Source organism: Lolium perenne, chromosome 6 (assembly GCF_019359855.2).
Source record: "Lolium perenne isolate Kyuss_39 chromosome 6, Kyuss_2.0, whole genome shotgun sequence".
In the NCBI taxonomy this organism is placed as follows: domain Eukaryota; kingdom Viridiplantae; phylum Streptophyta; class Magnoliopsida; order Poales; family Poaceae; genus Lolium; species Lolium perenne.
In genome coordinates this window covers 11394469-11409801 of record NC_067249.2, presented here as the reverse complement: position 1 = coordinate 11409801, position 15333 = coordinate 11394469, and the positions used below count along the sequence as shown (strand labels likewise).

Here is a 15333-nt window from a genome sequence, read left to right as displayed (position 1 = left end):
TCAACAAATGGGATTAACTAGTTAAATGAGTCAACAAATGGGATTATCAAGCTTACTTATTCATTTTCACGTGTTAAACTTGTCTAAATCTTGGTCAAACCTAGGATTTGATCAAGATTCAAATGGGCAGAAAATTCAAAAAAAAATGAAAAACCAAAGCACATAGTCTTGTTATGTCATATAGTAAGCATTACAGTTGATAAACAAGGTCTAGACATATAAGAGCATCCCCACTCGTTTGGGCTCCCCACGCCCAAATCCGGACGAAACTACCTCCGGATTGGACGAAATTAAGGCGTGGGGAGTACCGTATTTCCAGTCGTCCACCCGGAGTTCGGCGGATAGAGTTTAAATTCAAACAAACCGCCGTCCCGCGCTACAAGTACGGCCAGATGATCGGCAAAAGGAGCAAAAGGATCAGCCACAGATCGGCGATCGGAGGGAAATTACACGGAAACAGGCTCGTCGGCAGTCCCGGCCGGCACGGCTTCGTCCGACGGACCAGTTTCCTCACACGTCGTGGCCGAAGCGGCTGCGGCGGCGGATGATGAACCAGCGGCAGTGGACGTCGAAGCAGCCGCAGTCGACGAGGTAGATGGTGGGGCAGACGAGGTAGGAGCCGGCGGAGACGACGAAGGACTGGCCGGAGTGGCTCGGAGGATGTCGTTGCGGTGGCCCTGGTACCAATTCCTCGTCTCCTCGTCCATCAGTTCCATGTCGCCGCCGCCCATGAGGAACGCCAAGTCTGTGTTCCTCTTCTTCGCCGCCGCCGTCGTCTTCAGCAGGGCGATCCGGACGCCTTGGTTGGCGAGCATCTCCCGCCACCTGCCGTCGAACTTGTCGTTCCTCCCGTCGGCGTGCGTCCTCAAGTCGGCCCAGCACTTGTCGATCGACGCCTGCATCCTGTCGGCGGGATTGCCCGTCTTTTTGAGCTCTTTGAGCTTCTTCTGGCCGAGTTCAGGGCGCCCTTCTGCCGCGCTTGCCGCCGGAGCGTCGGGGTTGTACTGCTCGGTCTTGCTCTTCGAGAGGGTCGTGCGGACTTCCTTCCACTTCTCGCAGTTCTCGAGGCGGGCGTAGACGTTGAGGAACTTAAACTGCAGGCCGGTGTCGTCCGTGTACATGTCCAAAGCTCGGCGCAGCTGGGGAAAAAAGAACACGGCGATACGGGTCAGCTAACGACGATGTACCTCGGTGATGCAGGGTCGACGGAGCATACCTTTTGCTCCAAGTCGTGGCCGCTGATCGGCCGTTTCTCGCACTCCTCCTGTATGCCGTGCCATTTGCTGCACGCCGTCTGCATGAGCCCCCAATGGGTGGCCATTGCCTTGTCTCCCCGGAACACGTTCATGTTCGTCTTCTTGAAGTAGGGATCGACGAGTTTGCGCTCCTCGTACGCCTGCTTCACTCGAAGCCAATATGTGTCGAACGACTGATTGGCCCCGATTATGCCGTTCGTGGACACGGTCATCCAAGCTTCGGCGAGGCACTCCTCTTCCTTCGGCGTCCATTTGATACGCGGTTCGGCAGGCGGCGAGTCCTTCTTCCTCTTCTTCTTCCCCTTCGACAGGTTGGCGGCGGCTTGAGTTGGCTCTTCTTCTTCCTCGCCTTCTTCTTCGACGGCTTGGCTTCCGTCGGCAACATCCTCCCGATGCTCGTTGCGCGCCGCCACAGCTGCCGTCGCCCTCGTCTCCTCTTGCGTGAAGAACCCCGGGCACGCAGCGGCGGCGGTCATGAAGAACCCCGGGCTCGCAGCGGCGGCGGTGGTGCCGGAGGTGATCATCTCGTGGATCTCCTCTTCGTTCGGCGCCGCCATCGCACCGAACGTGAGCGGCCCTCGTCGCAGGGCCGGCGAGGTGCCCTCGAACAGGCCGCCGCCGCCGACGTCAACCTCGGGCGGCGACGGTGTGGGCTTGGACGGTTGGACGTAGGCGCCCTCTTGGAACACGGCAGTCGGCGACGGCGAGTACAGCGAAGGCGAGAAGGAAGACGGGGAACTTGTTGTACCTTGCGTCGGCCATTGGCCGGGGAACATGCCGCCGCTATAGGCCATGCTGATCAGCCTCGCTTGTTCCTCCTGGGCCGCCTCCGCCGACCTCTTGGCGGCGGCTCTTTTCACCCTCTCCGCCCTGGCGCTTGTTTCCACGTCGCGCCGTTGCTCGTCCGCCGCCCACTCGGCGTTCGACATGCCCGGCGGCTTCGTCTTCTTCGCCCGCATCTTCCTCGCCGGCGCCTTCGGCGGCATTGTGGTGGACGAGAAGACGAGGAGGAGAGTGGTGGTGGACGAGAAGACGCCGCCAGGAACTGGAGCTGGAAGACGAGGAGATTGGGGGATTTCGGCGGGAGAGAATGGGGATATGCAAGCAAATTGGAGGGAATGGGGATATGCAAGCAAATTGGAGGGAAAATCGACAGGATTTGGTTTTCAAGTCGCCGACTACATGGGTCCACACGCCGTTTCGCGCCAAAATCTTTCGTCCGGAGTCCCCGAGCGCGCCCCGGGGGGCCGGGGGTGGCGTGGGCTCGCCGGATGGATTAAGGGCCAAATCCGGACGAAAACGAGGAACCGGGGGCGCGACTGGGCCGAATTTCGCCGTCCGGATGGAAAAAACGTCGCTCGGGGGCCTCGTCGGGGGGACGAGTGGAGATGCTCTAATGTATCTACCCTCTAACCCCTAAACTATGTCTTATGAAGTCAAGCATGAAGAGAAGTGGTTTTGGGTTTCAAACATGGAAATTTCAAAAACCTCCCAAAAACTTCATTTTAGAGTGAAAAAGAAGGATACATGCTCCCCTTTTCATTTTCATGTTTTAAACTTGTACGTTTAAATCTTGGTCAATCCTAGGATTTGACCAAGATTCAAATGGGCATCAAAATTTAAAAAAATCAGAAAAATGAAAAACCAAGGCACATAATTTTCTTATATCATATAGTAAGCATTCAAGTTGATAAACAAGGTCTATAAATATTCAAACTAGACAAATCATGTATCTATACCCCTAACCCCTAAACTCTGTCTTATGAAGTCAAGCATGAAGAGAAGTGGTTTTGGGTTTCAAACATGGAAATATAAAAAAAGCTTCATTTTAGAGTGACTAAGAAGGATCCATGCTTACCTTTGCATTTTCATATTTTAAACTTGTTTAAATCATTGTCAAACCTAGGATTTGTCCAAGATACAAATGGGCACAAATTTAAAAAAAAATCAGAAAAATGAAAAACAAAAGCACATAGTATTCTTGTGTCATATCGTAAGCATTCAAGTTGATAAACAAGGTCTAGATATATCCAAACCAGACAAATCATGTATCTACCCCATGTCGATCTTATGAAGTCTAGCATGAAGAGAAGTCATTTTGGGTTTCAAACATGGAAACTTCAAGAACATCCCAAAAGCTTCATTTTAGAGTGACTAAGAAGGATCAAGGCTTACGTTTTCATTTTCATGTTTTTAAACTTGTTTAAATCCAGGTCAAATCTAGGATTTGACCAAGATTCAAATGGGCATAAAATAAAATAAACAGAAAAATGAAAAACCAAAGCACATAGTCTTCTTATGTCATATAGTAAACATTAACATTGATAAACAAGGTCTAGACATATTCAAACTAGACAAATCATGTATCTACCCCCTAACCCCTAAACTCTGTCTTATGAAGTCAAGCATGAAGAGAAGTGCATGGTTTTGGGTTTCAAACATGGAAATTTCAAAAAACTCCCAAAAACATCATTTTAGAGTGACTAAGAAGGATACATTCTTCCCTTTTCATTTTCATGTTTATACTTGTTTAAATCTTAGTCAAACCTAGGATTTTACAAGATTCAAATTTGCATCAAAATTCCAAAAAAATCAGAAAATTGAAAAACCAAAGCACATAGTTTTCTTATGTCATATAGTAAGCATTTAAGTTGATAAACAAGGCCTAGACATATTCAAACAAGAAAAATCATGTATCTACCCCTACCCCTAAACTCTGTCTTGTGTAGTTAAGCATGAAGAGAAGTGGTTTTGGGTTTCAAACATGGAAATTTCAAAAACCTCCCAAAAGTTCATAAACAAGGTCTAGACATATTTTTTAGGGATTTCTATTTTCGTGCCCTCAGGTCCTTAGTTGTGCTCAGTTTTCCCCAGCTCGTTAGTTTTTCCTCAGTTTTCCCCTCCCTCTAGTTTGAAACCCCTCGCAGACGCTCGGATGGGAGGGTTGCCGTCAGGTCAGAGGCCTTACCGTTACCGTTAATCTGACGGGTGGGGCTGCACAGAGGGCAGTTCCTCTCTGACCCATCTCGTGCTGACAAATGGGGCCGCTCTATTGGGCTGCCGCAGCCAATGACCAGTGGGGTCATCTATTTTTCAGGAAAAGTCATATATTGCCGCTCTGAGGGGCTGCCGCAGCCAATGACCAGTGGGGTCGTCTATTTTTCAGGAAAATACATATATTTGCCGCTCTGTGGGGCTGCCGCGGCCAATGACCAGTGGGGTCGTCTATTTATTTATAGAAAATCATATATTGCCGCTCTGTGGGGCCTCCGCAGCCAATGACCGCTGGGGTTGTCTATTTATTTAGAGAATATAATATAGAGCCGCTCTGTGGGGCCGCCTCAGCCCATGGCAGGTGACTATTTTCGTAGCTTAATTTAAAGTGACTCTTATGCTAAACATTGTGCATAATATATAGAAAATAGCTAGATCTCTAAATATATAGAAAATAGCTAGATCTCTAAAGGGGATGGATGCATGGCTTCACGTCGTCGTCACTTTCATCGTCAGTATCTTCGTCTGCCGAGTAGTAGTACTTCCCGCACATTGTTCCGTCGAACACCTTCACTGTGAGCACATCATCGCCTTCATATTTGAAGTGTACGTAGCAGCCGAAATCCACACCGTGCGCGATGGCGAAATTCTCCCAGCCCTTGTCGAGATACATCCGGCCTTGTCCGTCAAATAGGACCTCCACGGTCCAGAGACGAGGACCGCAGTCAGCTGCTCGCAGATACACCTTAGCCGGCTCCCCGGCCGTCAAGATAGTCCGCAAACTTTTTTGGGAGTGCCTGCAAAGAGATCGAGCTCCGATCGTTTGAAATTAAAGGTTTTTTAGAACATGCCCATAATTAATCACATGCATCATATATGTGGGAACGCATAAGTACCTTCTTGACCAAAGGGTCTTCATAGATGACGATGAAGAACTCCTCTATGATCAATGGCAGTGTTGACGATGGTGGTGGTGGCAATGATGATGATCCACCACCCCGGCCGCCCCTTACCCATACCCATACCCATACCCATCCGTTCCGCGTCCAAGACGTGGAAGCCATGGCAATGGATGATCAAGTGTATGTGAACGAAGAAGAGAGAGGCAGAACCTATTGACACAAGGGATGGCCGTTGTGGGTGTTTATAAGGGAGAGATGACCGTTGTAGGGGTTTACACAATAAATTAAGGAGGAGGTGACCGTTGTGGGGGTTGACACAATAATTTAAGGAGGAGATGACCGTTGTGGGGGTATATATCTCAACAAAAAAGTAATGCGGACTATCTTGACGGAAATGGAACTTCGTGATATAGTTTATCATTTTACCGTGAAAAGTAATGCCTAAAAGAAATGGTAATTCGTGATAGTTTATCATTTACCGTAATGGCTACAACAAATCGTTGATGGTTTATCATTTTTTGCGTGAAAAGTAATGGCTACAAGAAATGGGTGATGGTGTATCATTTTTTGCGTGAAAAGTAATGGCTACAACAAAATCGGTGATGGTTTATCGTTTTTTGCGTGAAAAGTAATGGCTACAAGAAATGGGTGATGGTGTATCATTTTTTGCGTGAAAAGTAATGGCTACAACAAAATCGGTGATGGTTTATCGTTTTTTGCGTGAAAAGTAATGGGTACACGAAATGGGTGATGGTGTATCATTTTTTTTGCGTGAAAAGTATTGGCTACAACAAAATCGGTGATGGTTTATCATTTTTTGCGTGAAAAGTAATGGCTACAAGAAATGGGTGATGGTGTATCATTTTTTGCGTGAAAAGTAATGGCTACAACAAAATCGGTGATGGTTTATCGTTTTTTGCATGAAAAGTAATGGCTACAAGAAATGGGTGATGGTGTATCATTTTTTGCGTGAAAAGTAATGGCTAAAACAAAATCGGTGATGGTTTATCGTTTTTTGCGTGAAAAGTAATGGGTACACGAAATGGGTGATGGTGTATCATTTTTTTGTGTGAAAAGTAATGGCTACAACAAATCGGTGATGGTTTATCATTTTTTGCGTGAAAAGTAATGCCTAAAAAGAGTTTATAATTTAGCTCGTGAAAAATAATGCAGAAAACCAAACTTTGCGTGAAGCTAACCGACGACAGAGAGAGAGAGAGAGGGTGGTGGCCCCGACCAGAGAGAGAGATAGGGGTTATCCTGCCCGTTAGATCATACGATCAACGATCGGTGGGCACGATCCGCGTGACATGGGCTAGACCAATCAGGGCAATGTTGGGCGTCTGTGAGAGTTTGTGAAGGGAGAGGGCAAAACTGAGTAGTATCAAGAAACCAAGGGCAAGTGAGTAGTAAACAGACTAAGGGATTCAAATATGAGATTTAAAAAATGGAAAATGCGTGTTTTGTACAATGAAACCCATCTTGGCCTACCTCAAACTATTTGCAATACAAATCTACATGAGTGTGAAAATTATGGCCTCATTCAGACAAAGTATGTTTTGGGGAAAGCTATTTTGGGTAGGGCTTATTATGGAAAACCATGCACCTTCATAGCTACTAGGTGATTTGAGAAGTGGCAATTTGTGGTGAAACTTGATTTATCTATGATTTATCTATGATTTGAGAAGTGGCAATTTGTGGTAAAGACTCCATGAGTAAGTGCCACTCTTTTTCGGAATTTTTTGCACATTAAATAACTCATTTAACTAGTTAATCCCATTTGTTGACTCTCTGTTGACCAACCACTTGAGGGTAAAACTGAGTATATTACACTAGCCAGTATTAGCACTCAAGGAGAAAATTGAGCACACAAAAAATGCTAGTATATGACTCGGGGGTATACCTGAGTATATCTAAATTTCCAGGGTTAGACCCGAGGACGCGTGTTGCGGTGCAGAAGTGCAAGACGTGCCATTGTTGACGCATGTCGTGGTGCAGACGTGCAAATAGTGGACGCGTAGGACGCGGGTCGCATTTAGGACGCGTAAGCCCCTCCCTCCCTCCCTCTGCACACAGTCGTCTCATTCTCGCTCACGCACGAAACCACCCCTCTCACGTCCCATCAACTTCTCCAAATCGAAAAAACCCCAACCGCCGTACGCACGCTACCCTGCCGGCGATGGAGAAGAAGAATGCGCCGGCGGCCGTCGCCTCCGAGCCCGTCGCCTCCGCGCCCGTCGCCTCCGAGCCCGTTGCCGACGAGCCCATCGCCGCCGAGCGCGCCGCCGCCGAGCGCGTCGCCTCCGAGGGCGGCGCATCCAAGCGTGGCGCCTCCGTGAACTGGGCCTCTCTCTCGGCTGATGGACCACTTCACAAGATTGGCCAATGCTTACTGGCGAACGAGGAGTACGCCGACACCTACTCTGCTATGAGGCAAGTCTGTAGAAATTGGCGCTCAGGTTTGCCTGAGCCCGACGTGCACCTGGACGAATGGATCATGCTACACCACGCCCTTCCACGCGTCGCTGAGTTCACCTTCCTCCAACTCGGCACATCACGCTACGTCACCATAGATCTATCGAAAGGTCATACAAGGTTCAAATTCCTCCATATCTACCTTTTTATTTTCAATCTTAAACACATCTTAGTGCTGAATGTTATCTTCATCAATATATTTTAGATACTACTTCGTCGGCTTTTGCCGTGGTGTCATCGTGCTTGCCTAGAAGAACCCGCCACACAAGATACGGCTGCTGAACCCACTCACAAAGAAATCGAACACTATGTTTGAGGCGCAGATGCCATCTGTTTTTCTGAAATCAGTCGCTGTTATCAAATCCCCGACTATGATCTTCGTTGCCGCACATTACCCGTCGGATATTGGTTGGGTCGATGAGAGCACTCCAACTAAGGATATAAATGAAGATTGGGGAGAAGGAAGATTTTCGATCAAGAACCATTGTCTGCGTTGCATTACCCCGTTCAATGGTGAACTGTATGCAGTAGCTGCGGACAATTTTGAGATCGGAAGAATAGTGTGCACCAATGTACGCCATGCAGCGCCACGCGAGCACTGTCCAGATGGAGACACTAATTTCATTTCCAGAACTTGGACGTCAGAAGTTCTACCTTGTGAAGTCGGATGGTGATCTGCTGCTTGTGTTGTTGGTCAGCGAGGCTTTGGCGGGCAAACCTTTGGTGTACCGTGTGGACACTCAGAGCCGCTCTCTCCATCCGGTCAGTAACATTGGCAGTAATGCCTTCTTCGTGAATTATATCCGGTGTATCTCCGTCGACACCAGAGTGTACCCGACACTTCGACCTGGCAGCATCTACTACGCGGATTTGGGTTATATCAGAGAGTACTCTCATGATACAAAGGCCTGGGATGAGTGGCCAGTACGTGTGGATAGAATAGGAAGCTACGGTATGAGAAATGAACACAAGCCATACCGTTTGGAGGATGTATTGGCCGCACACTGCAGACGGAAGGAGTTCAATGAATATTTCCTTGGGGAAATGCACGAATGGAGCGACAAAGAAATATATGAGGAGGAATGAAGAACAAATTCATTCATCCTAATCTTCTTGTTGTCCATACATTGCGTGCGTCTTGTATATTTTTCAGCTTAGTTTGTCGTGAACATTAACAACGTTATTGCCTGCTTTTGGCTGCTGTATGCAGTTTATGTATTATACTTAGTTTTGTGATTATGCTGTTGTGAATTTATCATATACTAGCTTCTAGATTTGCTACTAGATTTGCTGCCATATTGGGCAAAAAACGAGGGCCAAAAGGCATAAATAACCCCAGAGATTTGCTACTAGATTTGCTGCCATATTGAAGAAAGACAGAAATAGAAGCTTCTCTAGATTTGATACTAATTTGGTGAAAAAGACAGAGAGAGAAAGAGGGGAAAAGGTGCTCTTAAAAATGCCAATTTGGGCCGAGAGAGACAAAACCCAGCTCCTGCTCATGTGCAACCAAACGCTTCTCGTCCTGTCCCACGCGGTCCCTTTCTACCAGCCCCACGCAACGCGGCCCCACACGACGCGGCCCCACACGACGCGGCCCCACAGACGACGCGGCGCAACACGTCAGCACAGAACGTCCAAATAAACGGATTCCTTCCGTCTGAGCTCCTTCTGCGGGTCTTCAGACAAAGGCTAGGGTAAAACTGAGGAAAAACTAAGGGGCTGGGGAAAACTGAGTACAACTAAGGACCCGAGGGCACGAAAATAGAAATCCCTATTTTTTATTTTATGCCCATTTGAATCTTGGTCAAATCCTAGGTTTGACCATGATTTAAACAAGTTTAAAACCTGAATATGAAAAAGTAAGCATGTATCCTTCGTAGTCACTCCAAAATGAAGCTCGATCTTGAGAGGGTTTTTGAAATTTCCATGTTTGAAACCAAAAAACCACGTACTTATCTTCATGCTTGACTTCATAAGACAGAGTTAGGGGTTAGGGGTAGCTTGATACATGATTTTTCTGGTTTGAATATGTCTAGACCTTGTTTATCAACTTAGTTGAATGCTTACTATATGACATAAGAAGACCTTGGTTTTCATTTTTTATACCCATTTGAATCTTGGTCAAATCATAGGTTTAACCAAGATTTGAACAAGTTTAAAACATGAATATGAAAAAGTAAGCACGTAAGTATGCTTCTTAGTCACTCCAAAATGAAGCTCTTGGGAGGGTTTTTGAAATTTCCATGCTTGAAACCAAAAACCACTTCTCTTCATGCATGCTTGACTTCATAAGGCAGAGTTTAGGGTTAGGGGGTAGATACATGATTTTCCTGGTTTGAATATGTGTAGGCCTTGTTTATCAACTTAATTGAATGCTTACTATATAAGATAAGAATACCTTGTTTTTTTGAATTTTTATACCCATTTGAATCTTGGTCAAATCCTTGGTTCCACCAAGATTTGAATAAGTTAAAAACATGAATATGAAAAAGTAAGCATGTATGCTTCTTAGTCACTTCAAAATGAAGCTCTTGGGAGGGTTTTTGAATTTCCATATTCGAAACCAAAAACCACATATCTTCATGCTTGACTTCATGAAACAGAGTTTAGGGTTAGGGGGTAGATACATGCATGATTTTTCTTGTTTGAATATGTCTAGACCTTGTTTATCAACTTAATTGAATGCCTACTATATAACATAAGAAGACCTTTTTTGTTTTTTTTTTTGAATTTTTATACCCATTTGAATCTTGGTCAAATCCTAGGTTTCACCAAGATTTGAATATGTTTAAAACAAGAATATGAAAAAGTAAGCATGCATGTACGCTTCTTAATTAATCACTTCGAAATGAAGCTCTTGGGAGGGTTTTTGAAATTTCAATGTTTGAAACCAAAAACGACATATCTTCATGCATGCGCTTGACTTCATGAGATAGAGTTTAGGGTTAGGGGGTAGATACATGATTTCTCTGGTTTGAATATGTCTAGACCTTGTTTATCAACTTAATTGAATGCTTACTATATGACATAAGAAGACTATGTGCCTTGATTTTTCATTTTTTTTCAATTTTTCCCATTTGAATCTTGGTCAAATCCTAGGTTTCACCAAGATTTGAATATGTTTAAAACATGAATATGAAAAAAGTAAGCATGCATGTACGCTTCTTAATTAATCACTTCGAAATGAAGCTCTTGGGAGGGTTTTTGAAATTTCAATGTTTGAAACCAAAAACGACATATCTTCATGCATGCGCTTGACTTCATGAGATAGAGTTTAGGGTTAAGGGGTAGATACATGATTTCTCTGGTTTGAATATGTCTAGACCTTGTTTATCAACTTAATTGAATGCTTACTATATGACATAAGAAGACTATGTGCCTTGATTTTTTAGTTTTTTTCAATTTTTCCCATTTAAATCTTGGCCAAATCCTAGGTTTGACCATGATTTAAACAAGTTTAAAACATGAATATGAAAAATTAAGCATGTATCCTTCGTAGTCACTCCAAAATGAAGCTCTTGAGAGGGTTTTTGAAATTTCCATGTTTGAAACCAAAAAACTGCGTACTTCTCTCCATGCTTGACTTCATAAGACAGAGTTTGGGGATAGGGGTAGCTTGATACATGAATTTTCTGGTTTGAATATGTCTAGACCTTGTTTATCAACTTAATTGAATGCTTACCAGATGACATAAGATGACTATGTGCATTAGTTTTTCATTTTATTGTTTTATTTTTATTTTTATGCCCATTTGAATCTTGGTCAAATCCTAGGTTTGACCATGATTTAAACAAGTTTAAAAAATGAATATGAAAAATTAAGCATGTATCCTTCGTAGTCACTCCAAAATGAAGCTCGATCTTGAGAGGGTTTTTGAAATTTCCATGTTTGAACCAAAAAACCACGTACTTCTCTTCATGCTAGACTTCATAAGATAGAGTTTGGGGTTAGGGGTAGTTTGATACATAAATTTTCTGGTTTGAATATGTCTAGACATTGTTTATCAACTTAATTGAATGCTTAATTACTAGATGACATAAGATAACTATGTGCATTTGTTTTTCATTTTTTTTGAATTTTTATGCCCATTTGAATCTTGGTCAAATCCTAGGTTTGACCATGATTTAATCAAGTTTAAAACATGAAAATGAAAAGGGAAGCATTTATCCTTCTTAGTCACTCTAAATGAAGTTTTTGGGAGGTTTTTGAAATTTCCATGTTTGAAACCCAAAACCACTTCTCTTCATGCTTGACTTCATAAGACAGAGTTTAGGGTTAGGGGTAGATACATGATTTGTATGGTTTGAATATGTGTAGACCTTGTTTATCAACTTGAATGCTTACTATATGACATAAGAAAACTACGTATGTGCTTTGGTTTTTCATTTTTCTGTTTTTATTTTTGAATTTTCCGCCCATTTGAATCTCTGTCAAATCCTAGGTTTGACCAAGATTTAAACAAGTTTAACACGTGAAAACGAAAAGGTAAGCATGGATCCTTCTTAGTCACTACAAAATGTACCAATTGATAGATGTGTTAACTTTGCTTCATGGAAAAAATAATGTCATGTAAATGAGTTAACTTGGATTTCCTACCCTTGAATCCATAGGAAACTTTGTTCTAATGCACTATAATAATCAACCGAGGTTTTTACACCAACAGGTCTGTCACTTACGTGTGGTGCCCATGCGTGAGGTCCCACACTTCAGTGAGCACAAGTCACGTGCAATAGGTACGCAAACTCCCAGCCATTTTCTTTGTCAAGAGAAGACGCATCAGGATGCGTATTGGAAGTCTCTGGGTCCTTCAGGATCCTTCGGTTGTCCCTCTCACAAAAAAAATCTCTCATTCTTGGCCTCGCTCGACTCGCTCGCTCACTCGCACCTCCTGCTCACTGAAAAACCCTGCACAACAGTCAACATCATCGCCCGAAAAAGGGGAGACACCATAATGCTCTCCCTCCTTCTTCTCTCCTTCCGAGTTTCACTCGACGGGCAAACACATATGTGCTGCATAGTAGAGTAATAATAAAAAGGTACGTAGAAAAATCGACCTACGAATCTATAATTAAATAGGTTAAACTAGGGTTTTGCCCAGTAATACAGATCAAGGTTCAAAAAAATCCAACTACGGGGTTCGAACAACCCCATTTCTAATCAAAGAATTTTTTCGACGTCATCCAAATGGCCTCAAACTATAGCATGGGCGGATCCAGACTATAGCCAAGGGGGGCAGCCACCCCCACTCAATTTTTCTGAAACCTTGTACTGTACTTAGAAATATGTTAAGCTAAAGGCTGGTTTGCCCGCACTTAGAAATGAAATTTCCATGTTTGAAACCAAAAACCACATCTCTTGATGCTTGACTTCATAAGTCAGAGTTTAGGGATAGGGGTAGATACATGATTTTTCTGGTTGAATATGTCTAAACCTTGTTTATCAACTTGAATGCTTACTATATGACATACGAAGACTATTTGCTAACGGAGGGAGTAAGCACTCTAGCTATGAAAAGTACCAAACGATGCATACCAAAATGATTTTTTAGAGGAATACTTGTTCGGATTATATAATTTTATATTAGCAGGCCAAATCGAACCCCGTAGTTGGATTTTCAGAAATTGATCCGTAGTACTGGGCAAAACCCTAGTTTAGCTTATTTAATAATAGATTCGTAGGTCGATTTTTTACGTTATTATTATTATTACTAGGCAGCACATGTGTTTGCCCGTCCAGTGAAACTCTTTCATTTCATTTTTCTTTTCCGCAAGGTCGGGAGTCGGAGGAAGAGGGATCACACGGGAGGAGACGAAGGGAGAGCAGTCACGGGGCCGCACTTATTTATGGTGTCTATCCTTTTTCTGGTGATATTGACTGTTGTGCAGGGTTGTCAGTGCGCAGGGGGGTGCGACTCGTGCGAGCGAGCGATAAAGGCCGAGAATGAGAGAGATTTTTTTTTTAGAGGGACAACCGAACGATCCTGAAGGACCCAGATTTCCAATACGCATCAGAGCGCAGTTTACAGCAGGACACAAAATTAACAGGAAATTACGTCTAAATCCCTAAGATTTACATGGTAGACCCCATGCTGAAAGCAAGAAATGCGATCGGGTCCTTAACAGCCACCGTCCGGATTGATCCTCGTCCCAGCCGGGGACGAACCACTTGGCGCGACCAAATCGCCATGGCTACAGAGCCTGCACACCATGGCCTACGAGCTGAGCTAGAAATGACCTGCCAAAACCGGCAGCCAACGGAGGTGGATAATTGGAGAGAGAGAGTGTGTGTTGATGCCTCTCTCTTGACAAAGAAGATGGCTGGGAGTTTGCCTACCTAGCGTACGTGACTTGTGCTCACTGAAGTGTGGGACCTTACGCATGTGACAGACTTGTTGCTCTAATAACTCGGGTGATCATTATACTGTAGTAGTACATAGTTTCCTATGGATCCTTCTTAGTCACTCCAAAATGAAGCTCTTTGGGAGGGTTTTTGAAATTTCCATGTTTGAAACCAAAAACCACATATCTTCATGCGCTTGACTTCATGAGACAGAGTTTAGGGTTAGGGGGTAGATACATGATTTCTCTGGTTTGAATATATCTAGACCTTGTTTATCAACTTAATTGAATGCTTACTATGTGACATAAGAAGACTGTGTGCCTTGATTTTCCATTTTTTGTTTTTCCTGAATTCTTATGCCCATTTGAATCTTGGTCAAATCCTAGGTTTGACCATGATTTAAACAAGTTTAAAACATAAATATGAAAAATTAAGCATATATCCTTCTTAGTCACTCCAAAATGTAGATCTTGGTAGGGTTTTTGAAATTTCCATGTTTGAAACCAAAAACCACTTCTCTTCATGCATGCTTGTCTTCATAAGACATAGTTTAAGGGTAGATACATGATTTTCCTGCTAGTTTGAATATGTCTAGACCTTGTTTATCAATTTAATTGAATGCTTACTATATGACATGAGCAGACCTTGGTTTTAATTTTTTTATACCCATTTGAATCTTCGTCAAATCCTAGGTTTGTTGACCAAGATTTGAACAAGTTTAAAACATGAATATGAAAAAGTAAGCATGTATCCTTCTTAGTCACACCAAAATGAAGCTCTTGGGAGGGTTTTTGAAATTTCCATGTTTGAAACCAAAAATCACATATCTTCATGCTTGACTTCATGAGACAGAGTTTAGGGTTAGGGGGTAGATACATGATTTCTCTGGTTCGAATATATCTAGACCTTGTTTATCAACTTAATTGAATGCTTACTATGTGACATAAGAAGACTATGTGCCTTGATTTTCCATTTTTTTGTTTTTCCTGAATTTTTATGCCCATTTGAATCTTGGTCAAATCCTAGGTTTGACCATGATTTAAACAAGTTTAAAACATGAATATGAAAAATTAAGCATATATCCTTCTTAGTCACTCCAAAATGTAGATCTTGGTAGGGTTTTTGAAATTTCCATGTTTGAAACCAAAAACCACTTCTCTTCATGCATGCTTGACTTCATAAGATAGAGTTTAGGGATAGGGGTAGGTAGATACATGATGTTTCTGGTTTGAATATGTCTAGACCTTTTTTATCAACTTAATTGAATGCTTACTAGATGACATAAGATGACTATGTGCATTGGTTTTTCATTTTTTTGAATTTTTATGCCCATTTGAATCTTGGTCAAATCCTAGGTTTGACCA

The 15333-nt window shown here is 43.4% G+C and overlaps 1 protein-coding gene across 1 annotated transcript; it reads right to left on the bottom strand.

Annotated features, from left to right (window-relative positions):
• Positions 1 to 229: 229 nt before the first annotated feature.
• LOC139832010 (uncharacterized) lies at positions 230 to 2644 on the bottom strand. Its single transcript, XM_071821398.1, has 2 exons — positions 1217 to 2644; positions 230 to 1139 (listed from the first exon to the last, which is right to left on the bottom strand). The coding sequence occupies exons 1-2, from the start codon at positions 2240 to 2242 to the stop codon at positions 447 to 449; spliced, it is 1719 nt and encodes a 572-aa protein (XP_071677499.1). The 5' UTR covers positions 2243 to 2644; the 3' UTR covers positions 230 to 446.
• Positions 2645 to 15333: the final 12689 nt, after the last annotated feature.